At 39.5% G+C, this 13,387-nt stretch overlaps 1 protein-coding gene across 1 annotated transcript; it reads right to left on the reverse strand.

Annotated features, from left to right (window-relative positions):
* Positions 1–148: 148 nt before the first annotated feature.
* Positions 149–11,307, reverse strand: tmem110l (transmembrane protein 110, like). The gene is made up of 8 exons (XM_017411599.3): positions 10,857–11,307; positions 7,429–7,477; positions 7,087–7,182; positions 6,874–6,995; positions 4,908–5,020; positions 4,280–4,363; positions 4,043–4,174; positions 149–860 (listed from the first exon to the last, which is right to left on the reverse strand). Exons 1-8 carry the CDS (start codon positions 11,044–11,046, stop codon positions 747–749), a joined length of 900 nt encoding a protein of 299 aa, XP_017267088.1. The 5' UTR covers positions 11,047–11,307; the 3' UTR covers positions 149–746.
* Positions 11,308–13,387: the final 2,080 nt, after the last annotated feature.

The following is a 13,387-nucleotide window of genomic DNA, read 5'->3' on the forward strand; positions in this document are numbered from 1 at the left end:
TTCTCATTATAATACTGTAACTTTATTCTCCTATAAAAGTGGAACAACTTTTTCCATTTTCTCTAAATGTTCCCCTGAATAATTCTTCCTAAACGACTCTAGCATTAAATGAAAACATATAGTGTGACCTGGTCTTAGTTCATTGTGACCTAATCTAATTTTTTTTTTTTTTTTTTTTTAAGCGCAGCCTGTTGCAAAAAGCCAACACTTTTGGTCATAATCTAATTCCCAACACCAGACCATTCCTCTAACTAAAACACATGCAGCCAGAAGGAGAATGTGCAGGAATGATGTCAATCGCACCTCAACAAAAAGGTGTCTTTGAAGTGTTTATATTTTTTACAGAGTAACCCTTAAAGAGCAATTTTAATACACTCTCTTGGCTCTCTTTGGAATATGATACGTGATAAATGCTTCTCTCACCAAAAGTCCCCAAAGAAATGACAGATTCACTTAAGTGTTCTTCATTTCTCCCTCCAGGCATTGCTCTAATTAATGATTTCCACAAAAACAGCAGGTTTAGGTGTTTTCTTGCATCATGAAAAAGGCAACAAGGCAAGTAACAAGTACATGCATGTGTCAGAGCTACTCATTCAAATCATTGATGTCAAATAGGGGAGCTCGAGCTCCTAGTTTTCACGGCTTCCACTTGTGCTTTGCTTCGTATTAGGCCTTTCAGTTTGAGTTAAAGATATGCCGAGTGCGTTGATAGCGGACGGAGGACTAGAAGATCAGGTCGTCTGGGCTTACACCATCACCCAGCTCGGCCTCAGCGGTCCACCTGAATACTGGACGTGGACACACGGCTCCTCCTCCCGCTCCGATTCCCCCTCTGAGTCTGTCTCAACCGTCAACAGGACCTGCGGAAAGAGATTCCCTTAGTGATTGGTATTTAGATAAAGAAGCGCCACTAACTGCAGGCACTTATCTCGGCTCTGCATTCCCAACCTGAAGTAGAAAAAAAAAAAGTGCCCGCAGCTATAAAAGCAACGGGGACTCAAATCCCAACAAATATTTGACTTTTGGAGCACTGGAAACTCCCATTAGGTTGACTGAATTTGTACAAGAAATAAGACAAATCTGACAGAAAGGAAATTTTGAAGCATAAATATTTGATTATACACACTTCCATTTAATAGTGCTTCTGTAAAGAATTTATTTTTGTTAAATTTTGTTCATTTTTGTCAGTTTTAAGAATTATTTTATTATTTGTATAGCCACATATTTGTATCCATTCAGCTTCTAGCATCTAGCTTTGTCAGTGCCGTCATATTCTGGCATGTATGTGCAAATAAAAATAAAAAAAATTATTGCTTAAAAACAAATTTTGTTACATTTGATGTAACTGTAACTGTGCAAGAAGAGTCCCACAATGGACTCGGGCTCTTCCTGCAGCCTCTGATGTATTTCTTTTTTCGTTTTAAGGACTTAATCATGACCGAAAGAAAACAAGAAGCTGCACTAAACAATGCCTCATCTACAGTTGCCATGGTTACCAGCTACATTTGAGCAGAGCGTCAGCACAGCAGAGAGGAAGCACAGAGCGACCAGCAAAGTTGTATACACTAAACCTATTACTATAAATCCATTCTGACAATTTCTGAAATCTTTTGAATTTTGGCTCAATATCTTTGAATTTATCTGAGTTATAGCCATTTTCATGTTTTTTGTGACTCTAAAAGGTCCACTCAATGATTGCTTTGAGAGTTTCATTAAAATCCATTTAGCAGTTCATGACATATTTTGCTAACACACAAACATTTATATGATGACCCACCTTTCACGGCAGCAAGCGATAATAAAAGAGAGGATTCAAACTGTGGACAGCTTCTGATCATTTCCTTCATACTGTTCGTGTCACAAGAAGGTTAACAATGACCACTGTAGCTCTCAACACCCCCCCCCCTCCACCCCCCACTGAAGACCCCACCAAGTCAATGCCCCACTATCTGCCATCCCCCTCTGCTCTCCACTCCGTTTTCCATAACATCACAGTGTGGAAACAAACGCTAAATGTCACTTTTATCCGGCTTGATTTATGGTCGCCTAGCAAACAACGGGAGGAGAAAACACTCTAATCGAATCGCCCGCAAAAGGTCACGCACCCCTGACAGCCAATCGCCGAGAGCTCCGAGTTCAGGCTTTCCTGGGAGAAGCGAGGAGTGCTGTGGAGGCAGCTGTCATACACGTTTTAAATGACAAAAAGAGGCATTTGACACAAAGTTCAGACATATTTATGGTTGACTGGTGTGTTTGCAGAAACCAGCATGATAATAATAGTTGAATTCACTTCCATGTATCACCTTTACCCTTGGTTTATTCTCCGTATTGTACAGAATAAGGTCAAAAATATTTGATTCTCACAACCTACAGAAAACAGTTGAAGAGACTGAACACGACAAAGACACTGTCAACATTTCCCGAATACAACAATAAGAGGATGAAGAAGAGGTAAAGTCTGACTCAGTGTTTCCCGGATTAAACTCGTGGGTTTGTTAAATCAAGTTTAGAGAGGAGAAGTGCCTATGCTGGTGCTCACTCCCCAAAAACAAAAGGTGCAGAAGACACCCGGCATGACCACGTCGATACTGATAAACACATATTTTCACACAGTAAAGTGATTTTCTTTAGAAAAAGTTCAACCATTTTAAGATCCAGTTGAAAAGTGGGGAAATGGCTCATTTCTTATTATCTATTTATCGTCTGCTGCCATAGAAGGCAGGTGATCATGTAACTGCTTGTGCTTGCGTGAGCATGGGCACATTTGATTGTTAGCAAAATATCTTATGAACCAGAAGATGGAGTTTAATGAAAGGCTCAAACAGTATTGACTGGATGAACGTCAACAACGGATTCACCCATTCAAGACGGCCACTAAAACTAATCAACCGTAGCAAACACAGAAATGGCTCTAACTCAGGCAGTTTTACAGAAAATGAGCTAAACGTTGGTGTGGTAGTAGCTGAGAGTCATTTACAACACATACTCTGAGCATGAGCGGAACACGCAAGATCTTTGTTTAAAACTTTGGCATGCGTGGCAGCAGGTAATAGGTCTTCCTTCAAGAATTGCTAGTTTGCTGAGTTTTTTTTTTAATTAGTTTGCTTTTCTTAAAAACTAATCTTTTTGTAATGTCAGATGTATACCTTCCAGGGCAGATGCATCTGTCTAAAGTGAAAAGATAACTTAAAGCAGAATAAAGCAATGTTGAACCGAAAGTTAAAATTTCAAAATCTAAGTTAACTAAAAGGATTGCTTCACGGTTTTGTTTAAATTTGCCAAAACTTAATTGCTAGTTAAAACAAGCAGAACAGAAACTTAAATTAGCAATAGAGAAGCTAAAAGCTAAAATGAGCAAAACTGTAGCTAAAAGACAAAATAAAAAATCTATAACTGAAAGCTGAAACAAGCTGAAATTAGCACATAGTAGCTAAAAGCTACAATTAACAAAACCAAGTAAAACTAGCAAAACTATAGCTGAAAGTGTAAATTAATATAATCGTAGCTAAAAAAAAAAAAAGGCAAAACTGTAATTTAAAGCTAATTATAGCAAAATAGCAGCTCAAAGCAAAACTTAACAAAACTTTAGCTGAAAGCTAAAAGGAGAAGAAGATGACAGAAACCAGAACACGTGTGCTTAAGGAGACTTCAGAGAGGAATGTTTCTGAGGGAATTAAGCGACCTCAGTGTATTTCTATGGGACTTTTTTTTGCAAATAACATTAAATGTAATAAAATCTAAGAAACATTTACGAACACCAAAAGTCTGAGCACACAATTCCAGATCGAGCTGAATGTTTTTGATATATGCTTGGTTAAAACAGCATAAAGTATGAGGAAGTAGATTGACTCCAAAGAGAGTAGGAGAAACTAGGAACAGGAAAATCACTGAATGCAGCCTCAGCATTTACTCTACGGGGGTAAATGCTGCTCATTCTCATCCTGCAGACAAGCCCAGAACAACAACTACTACGTGTCACTTAGAAACTCCTCTTGGCTGTTAGTAGTTATTCTAAAGAAAGAAAAAAAAGAGAGGTTCCCACCTGTGATTCCTCACTACTCCCCCCTGGCAGGGAGTCAGCCTTCTTCACCGAGCTGTCACAGGAGTCATCCAGGCTCTTCATCGTCTTGTATTTCCTCATCATCAGGCTGTCCACCACCCAGAACATAATGGACTGCAGAGCAGGCCAGAGAGACACGGAGCTCGGGTTATTTACTGAGGGGAAAAAGTCTGCGCCAAACTCCGGATCAAAGAAAGAAAAAAAAAAAGTGACACTTACGTTAACTATGAAGGGGACAATAAGCATGACCAGAGCCAGCTCCAGCTGAGGGTTAGCGATGTAGCTCAGCAACACCTCCTGCAGCTAAACCAGGTGAAAAAAAATGACAAAATAAACAACATTACATTCATGTGTGCATGTGTTTATGTGTTAGCAAAATATCTCACAAACAACTGGACAGATTTAAATGAAACCCTCTCTTTTTTAAAGTAAACATATGAGGTTTGTCTACAGCTGATTGACTATTAAAGTCAAGTCAAGATGGTCGCCACAGCTAATTAAACTTACCCAACATAAAAAGAGCGCTAAATCTGCCAGTTATACAAATACTGAGTTAAGATTTGTTGTGGCAGTATCTGGGAATTATCCGCAATATATTTACTTCTCATGTGAGAACTTTGTTTAAAACTTCGCCATTACCTACAAAACATAAATTTCTGTTCCCGGTTGAGCTGAAGTAAGGTGGAGTTCTTTTGGAACGAGAGCCCAATGAATACTTGACCTGCTTTTCAGCTCTTGGCAGATAAAATGATTAGGAACAAGGAAAAAAAACAAAATAGACCCCTTTCGAAAAAAAAAAAACGAACAAAGCCAAATAATTATGCAACAAACCCTAAATTCTTCTTACCTTGGACCATCCAGGAATGAGCAGCACCAGGCTGATCACGCCTTTCTCCAGCACCATGATGAGCAAGTAAACGCCACATTGACCCAGCCACGCTGCCGCCTGAGGGGGGTCACCTGGCAGCAAAAATCAGACAGAAGGAGAATAATTGTTCATCTGCCGATTAAGTGCGATCGTTTTGTAAAAAAAAAAAAAAAAAACGCTAGATTTTCATTTCAGACTCAAGTTGTGTCATTTTCATTTTCGATTTTATGAAGAATCTTAGAAAAGTAAACAGTCCGCAGCTTTGAAAGTGCGACATTTCTGTTCAAAAAGCTAAATTACACAGGTGACTCGCCACAACCGAGACAGAAGCGGTCAGGTCTGTCATTCAGACAAGCAGGAGGAGGAAAGAGTATTAGCTAGACTGAGAGACTCAGGGAGGGAGAGAGAAAAACAAAGACACAAACTACTGATCGCCGTGTCAAACTAGGTGGAAGGCAGTTCAGCTGACACATTTCCTGCAAATGCAAAAGTGTTTAAAATCACTTCTGCAGGAATAGAGGCGTTTCCTTCGACTATAAACAATATAATCAGATCCACAGCTTGTTTTAATAAAACTTTCCTTCACGCAGTGAAGAAAGACAAAGAGGGGAGAAGGGGGAGTGAGGTGTAATCACTGACTCGGAGTTAATGTGAAGCCACTGGGACTGCTGGTTCCTGACTCAGCTGCAGCTGGAGAAACTTTATTCTCCTCCCTGCATGTGTCAGATGGCTTTAGAGCTCCATCTAGTGGCAGGAATCAAACACGCACCTCCCACTTTCTTCCCTTACATGTGCTCTTCGGGCATAGAAATAAGAATAAAACCTAAAAACTAAAGAATTTCTGAGAAATCTTTAAAGAGTGCCAATACAGCCACTGCCCAAAAAAGTTGTACAAAAGATTGTAAGAATCTAAGCTGAAAAAAATGCTTTCATTTTGACATGTGGACTGTATGAAAAGGGTAGAGAGAACCAAGATCAAGCTGTTGCCTGTAGCTTTTTAGCATCACCATGGCAACCACACACCTGCATCTCTCACTCCCTGACTGCACTCTTAAGCGACAGAAACACAGACTAAAAAACAGTCACTGTGACATAAAGTATAACTCATTTCTTTAAAAAGTCCTGAACCACGAGCAGCAACACACTGATAGTCACTGTGTTCTATGTAGGAGGTCTGACAAATACAAAAAGACTCTTCACCTTCAGTTTTGAAAAGAATATTTTGAGCCAAATATAAGTGAAGTCTACAGAGACTTGGGCGTGTGCTCTGACTTCTGCAGAGATTTGAGAGAAAACCACAAGTACTACAGACATCACATTTGCAGCAAAAACGAATCCCGAGGGAGGACTGACCTTGCTGAAATTTGCTAAAGAAGCTGAGTTGTTAAAGCTACAAAAGCAGAAGACTACACCAGCTAATGGCTAAAAAGGCCAAAAGGCTAGCTAAAGTCCAAAAGTTAAATGTTAAATTGGTAGTTAAAAGCATAAAGTCCCAAAAGGTTAGCTAGACGCTAAAAGTAGCAAATAGATAGCTAAAAGTAGCAAAAGGTAAGCTACAAATTTCAAAAAGCAAAAGACTAGCTAAAAAGTAGCAGAATGGTAGGTAAAAGCTAAATGTAGAATAAAAAGACAAAACAGCTGAAGCAAATTTTAATAAGAACAATGTTTTTGAAAGAATTGTTGTAAATAAAGTTAAATCTTTTGAAAAGAATAAAATGTTTTTTAAAAAAACTAAAGCCATAACACCCATCTCCTGAACAAGCTGAACATTTGGATACATGAATGGCAAACAGCACAATGTACGCAGAAATTGGTAAGATTGCAAAAAAATACAAAAACAGGAAAACAATAGTATTCACTCAATAAAAGTGCTCTAATGCCTGTGCATTGGCACCCTAAACTAAGAGAAAATAGAAAAAAAAGGGTGATTGCGTTTTGCACCCACCATATTCTCCAAACTCGAGCAGGCTCCACTGCTTGTACTCCACCAGCTTGGACACCAACTTTACAGCCAACCAGATGACAAGCATCCCAAGCGTCGCGTCCAACAGGAAATTCATCAGATAGCTTTGGGAAAAATCCAAAGTTAAACCACGGTTAGGGAATGACAGATGGATATATTGCATCTTATTGTGGTAATTCCAGGCCGACGACTCACAGAGAGCACGGGTCCTCTTTGGTGAGAGTGGACAGGAAGACATTGGCAAAGTGGATGAACAGAGCACCAATGGCCTGTTTGGACGTGTCATAAAACCTGGAAAAGATGGAATCATTTTCTATGAAGGGTACATTTCTGCTTTGTCTGTGTGTTGCATCAATCTTTGCACATTCGTTAATGACAAGAAACCCCCGAGGTTACCATTTGCAGTCTGACCAGGTTAGTTCGTTTTTTGTTTTTTTTTCTCTTTTGTTGTCGTTTTAAAAATGTACTTGCAGGACAGTAACATATGAGGGTGAAGGTCAGGACAGGGTAGCAGGAGAGAAAAGAGAAGTTTCTGACCAGATCCTCCACGGTCGTCTGATCCCTACGGGCTCCCGAAACCTTTTCACTGAAAAACAACGACAACAGGGCGAAACAATGACATGTTTGACCTCCGAACGACAGCTCGTCTCGCTGCAGAACGCCAGGAGACGGAGGACAAATGCAGCCCAGACGTATCACCCTGGTTCCAGTCTGCCACAACACTTTGTTTATCCTGAACAGGAGCCCACTGTTCTTCAGACAGCGTGACTCTGCATGTGAAGACAGGATGAGCCTTCCAGCACATGTGTTTTAAAGAACTTTATTATTATTATTACACTAAGCCAGCATTTGACTCATGCCTAATTCGTGTCACGGTTAAGTCTGAACAATTTGTTGTTTAATTAACTGACTAATAAATTGTATAAAATAATGTCCAGATCTGCTGATATTTAGTTGTAACCCCAGACTATTTACAAAACTATATTAGTCACAACAAAAAAAAACTATCATAATGTTTGACAAAAAGCAAAAGTGCGTCGAATTTTTCATAACAAAAATTAATTAAAAAAAAAAAAAAACTTTTACAGTGGGTCAAATCAATTTGAACAGGAGGTAGGATTGGGAGCGTAGGTTGGATAACATTTTGAGACAACCTAGATTTTCCCTGTGACTGATATAATATGCAAGTTAAATTTATCTCACTTTATGGCAGAAACTAACTTTTAAAAATTAGAAGTGGACCAATTAGAGGTTTTACCGATGCCGATTGTTAGAAATTTGGTCATCGTGTGACTAATTTATGAGGCCAGTTGGTTGAGTCTGGTCCATAAATATAAGTAGGTAATGATAATATACACTGAATTTTACAGAATTTGATTTAAAAAGTTAAAAAGTGAAGACATTTGAGCCAATGCTTCAAGGTGTTTTAGAGTTAGTAATTTTAGCTAATGTAGCATTCTTTCACATTGACGTGTTGTTTTTGAGAAAGACTTATCTTATAAGCCCATAAAACAATAAAAAAGAGGGACTCGTTAGCCATTAGCCTCGCCTGGATGAAGACTTTTGCCTCGTTCTCAATATTGTGCTTTATGACAGATGTCCCAGCTGAGAAGTCAATAATTATTGATAACTATTTGACAGAACATCACTTTAAATTGACCAGAATGGTGTACCTAGGAGTGGCCAATCAAGATAGATCTTTTCTTTTTTTAAATGGCATTCTCCAATTTTACTGTAACACTTACATGAGTCTGGCTGGCATGGTCAGTGTAGCAACCTAAAATTTTTGCTTTTTTCAGGACTTCCGTAACTCGTTTCATGCATGTCCGCTTACCTTAGGGACACGTTTGCTTCTCACTGCACTCGCCTTTGTCTGCACAACTCGTTTTCGTCAGACTTTGCTCCTCGCAAAGCACGCAGTGATTTATGTCGTGTCCAGTTTCATGGCCTTAGGGTCAGTTTGGTAAAGGTTTTCCTGTGCTTGTTATAAATCATGCAGCGTGTGCCAAAATCTGTGACTTGGAAGTGCTTTCATTAGATTTCCATTAAAGACCTAAATCTTTCCTATTGGGTTTTAATATTTCAATAACCTTAACTCTATTAAATACAATCAATCACCTGCAGCAAGCAGAACTGGTGTCGTTCAGTGAATTTCTCGTTGATTTTAGCTGCTTCGAAGGTGATATTTGTACAAACAGCTGAACATAATCCTGCCAGAGAACCACTGTGCCCTAAACTCAGCTTTAAAACCTGCGCTCTGTGGCAGCTGACTAGGAGAATGCCGAGCATCTTGCCAGTTTCGGCAGCCCCGGCGTCATTCCAAATTCTTACGGCTGAAAAGCGTGACAGGCATTAATCTAATTTTATCCAACTTATTAGGCATTGTGTGTTGTCATGCATAAATTCCTGTACGACGTCCTGAACACCACTTTAAGCTGTTATTTTGGAACCAGTTTCACGCCAAGTGTTGACATTTCTTCGTTTTCCCCACTTTTGATTGTCTCAGAATGTTCCGTCTAAAAGTAAATTTAATCACTTTCACTTTGGCTGCTGATCACGTATCACATTATTATTTTAACAAGTATGGGGACATAAGATGTAATAATCGGTGTGTGGTTTCAAAGGTCAACACAGCGATGGGGACTCAATCGTTTAAATCAGGCAGCTGGACTCAATGCAGATGAATCCTTGGCTGCAACAAAAGGCCTTAAAGGGAAACGAGATCAATGAGCTCCAACCTCCACTCGGTCACTTATTAGCAGAGGGATCAATACTTCTTCCCTCTCGCCGGTGCTCAAAGCGCTTGCAAGCGACATTCTTGGTCAAATCATGTGCATTTGTTATTTACTTCATAATTTATGTTCAACGGAGCATTAGGAGCCCTTCAGCTACGGCCTGACTGGTGGTATGCCAAGTCACTGATTCGTCTCCCTCAAAGCTCTTAAAGGGAGTGTCCTTCCCCTGACCAGACGATTTCATATAGCTTAGGAAAAGGTTGGATACGTGGATCCTGTTGCAAAAAAAAAGAGCTTAAAATACCAGGAAATCTGTTATGTAAACAAACAATTTAACCTATTAAAAAGTTGGTTAAGTATGAACTATGTCCTACATAAGGAGTAGAAATAGACCGATTAATCAGCCGATTGGAACACAACCAGCTTACTGTAGCCCAAATTTTAGTTTGCTCTTCTGTAGATTATCTTTAATGTTCAAGTTCTTCTAAGGTTTATGTATGTTTATTTAAGTTAGGCAATAATTGTTACATTTTATTAAATGAAAACTATATATTGCTAAAACAATAATAATTTTTAAAAATTGGCGTTGTATATCAGCTATACGGATTTCTAAAAATCAATATCGGCATCGGCCACAGACAAACCTATATCTGTCGATTTCTGATACCCCAACATTTCTTCATGTGTCCATTAAAATATATTAAGGGTGGGTCACACAAAGAACAGCACATAAACAACACGGTGGAGGGAGTCTCATGGTTTGTGTCTTCTTTGCTCCATCATGGTCTGAATCTCTTGCAGTCTTAGATATGTCCTATAAACTGTACGGATTTACTTTGCTAAACATATTTAGTGCATGTAATTGTGACCTGAAGCTTTCAAGGATCCAAGAAGAAGCAGATCCAAAATCACACATATAAAAAACACCAAAATCGCCTAGATATATATATTAATTGGTCTGTTAAAAATAGAAGCAGGGCAAAAATACTCCTTTCTGTACAAGTCTTCTAAGAAGCTAAAGTAATATCTAAAGCAGGTTAAAGACAGTAGTGTCTGATTAGGAGAATGCACGAAATAAACTCAAATTTCAACCATTTTTATAGTTTTTAACGCAGCTAATAATAAAAAAGGCCGCACGGACGAAAACAAGCGTCAACCAAGCGCCACGTGGACTTCCTTAAAGACCCATTTGCACATCTTGAAGCACCTGGATGTGGGAGCCATACTCACACATCAGCGTGCTGAAGGCGACGACGGCCAGCAGCCCCTGGATCAGAACCCCGAACCTGTCCGTCAGAGCTCCGTTGTCACAGCCGTGAGGACTCGCCTTGCTGATGTCAGACATGTTCATGACTTCCACCGGAGCTTTGTCCAGAAACCTTTTGACCAAGAACGCCCCGCTGTACCCGTACATGTCCATGATGACACCATGAAAAAAAAACAACCCACAAACGCCTCAGACAAAAACACGCAAAGGCGACCTCTTCTATCCTCAATAAAAGAACAAAACAAAATGCCCGACACCGATTTAAGGCACGACGAATGAACACATCTCCCTCGGTGTTTCCAGAGTCTGCATCTCGTGATGTTAAAGCAAAAAAACAAGACGTAAATTATCTGACTCACGTCCACGTTCAAAACAAACAAAAACACGGTCCGCGAAGCAGCCAAACAAAACAATTGGCTTCCGGTAAGAGCCCACCAAAATAAAAGCACCAACGGGCGAGGAATCAACTCTCCATAACGTGCGGATTGTTCGCTTTATGTATCATAAAGACACTAAAATATAACTCATGTTAACATATTTGGGCTGTAGTACGCAAAAGGATTCACAAGAGAATGACATTTGCTTCAAACACAGCTCCGCAGAGGCGCAATACATTATTAAACTGTGTGTAATTTCTACTTTTATCTTAATTATTAATTCTATACTCGAATAATTGACCGGTCAGAGTCACGTGGTTTTAACAAATAAAATTTTAGGCAAGGATGTTGCACTGAGTAGCACTTGGAGTATGTGTTGGAGTATACCAAATTTTAGCTCAATGTCTGTAAAACTGACAGAATTATATATATACATATTTCTGTTTTCTAAAATGAGTTGGCTGCAGAGACTGAATATTTCTTAAAGGTTTCATTAAAACCTGCTCAGTGGTTCATAAGATATTTTGCTAACAGGCAGACTGTGTTGACTCTGAAAGGTTAATGGCAAGACTTTAAAAAAAGATCTTGTAGAATCAGGGAGCGCTCAGAGTATGTGTTGGGGATCAGTCTCGGCTACTAACACACCAAATTTTAGCTCTACATTTATAAATTTGACTAAGTTATAGACATTTATGTGTTTTTTGAGTTTAGCTGTCTGTGGCAGCCATTTTGAATCGGATTGAGTCCAAAATGTAATGAGTTGTAGACGCACATCCAGTGATTACCTTCTCAAAGTTTCATTAAAATCCGTTCAGTGGTTCATGAGGTAGTTTGATAACAGACACGCGGACACGCACACGAGTAAAAACAGTATCGCCCGCAGTCGCCTTTCTGCGGCGGGTTAATGAGGGCTGATTTAAGACCTTCCTGGAGAACTTTAACATCTGCTCAGTTGGAGAATTTCACACCTTCGTGATGAGCCCCAGCCCTCGCCATCATTAACTAACAGCGTGCCNAGCTGCTTGTAGAGAGGCTGCACGAGCCTCACGTGTCCACTGCCGCGCGCGTGCACAGCGAGGCGTGGGGTTAATCCTGTCACCCCCACCCTCGCACGCGCGCCCGCGCCCGGAAAAGCTTCTTCTTCTCGGGCAGATTAATGAGGCACGCTTCAGCCATCTGTTCCCCCCGCATCACACCACAGCAGCTCCTGACCTCATCAAGCTGCTTTTGGCTCTTTATGAAATACATCCATTTCACATCCCACTGCAGTCCATGGGGAACTTTTTTTTATTACTGATTAGTGACCGATGCAGTCCTAACAGGTCGAGCTGGAATGGTTTTTGACGAGAAAATGGATAAAAATCTACGTGTTCCTTTGAATGAAAAGCGTGAAAACCGACCCAAAGAATATAATTTATTTGGGGGAAGATGCTTTGAAATAAAGTCTTATAGCTCCGGCTTCTGACTGGAAAAAATAACCTGCGACAAAATTTGAAATATACCTAAATTTGTTATAGATTTCCTGATTTAAGGCTACAAAATATTACAGAGTCAAATATACAAATGATCAAATTTACCCGGGATCTCATTTTCTCAAAACGTGTCTAGAAGTGAGACTTTTCTATTTTTTTTTTTTTTTTTTTTGTGATTTTCTCTAAAAAATATCCCTCCACCGTATCAACAAAATGTTTTGTTGCGCAAAACAGTCTCACTGTTTCCAAAGGTCAGCCGTGAACGTCCATGCTCAAAGAGGAACTTATCTTTATTTCCCCTAACAAACAAAACTTAAAAGAGCTTTAGTTTCAAGTTGGATGAAGTCCCTGAAAATGTGTCCCCACGCGTTTAACTGAGAGGAGAAAAAAAAAATTCAGTTTGATGAGTTAATTAATATTAAAGTCTTTGTGGAAATATGCGCCAAAAATGCCAAAAAGTGATGCGATGCGTCACCACTAGAGGATACTGTTGACTATGATAAGAACTGACCCTGCCTGTTATAGAAACATATTGATAGAAGCTGTTTTTTTTTTTTTTGTTTTTTTACTTTTTATGATAAACTGGGGAGGGTAAAAGAGGTCCAGTGGAGCAGAAGGAAGCAAGCAGATAAAGAGGTGCAAATG

Source organism: Kryptolebias marmoratus, linkage group LG18, assembly GCF_001649575.2.
Source record: "Kryptolebias marmoratus isolate JLee-2015 linkage group LG18, ASM164957v2, whole genome shotgun sequence".
NCBI lineage: Eukaryota > Metazoa > Chordata > Actinopteri > Cyprinodontiformes > Rivulidae > Kryptolebias > Kryptolebias marmoratus.

Excerpts from the sequence above, each read along its gene's own strand:
- tmem110l (XM_017411599.3), bottom strand. The coding sequence starts at position 11,046 with ATGGACATGTACGGGTACAGCGGGGCGTTCTTGGTCAAAAGGTTTCTG. Across the intron at positions 7,478-10,856 it reads CGCCTTCAGCACGCTGATGT|TGAAAAGGTTTCGGGAGCCC; the intron begins GTGAGTATGGCT and ends GTTGTTTTTCAG. Across the intron at positions 4,175-4,279 it reads TTGTCCCCTTCATAGTTAAC|TCCATTATGTTCTGGGTGGT; the intron begins GTAAGTGTCACT and ends CCTGCTCTGCAG.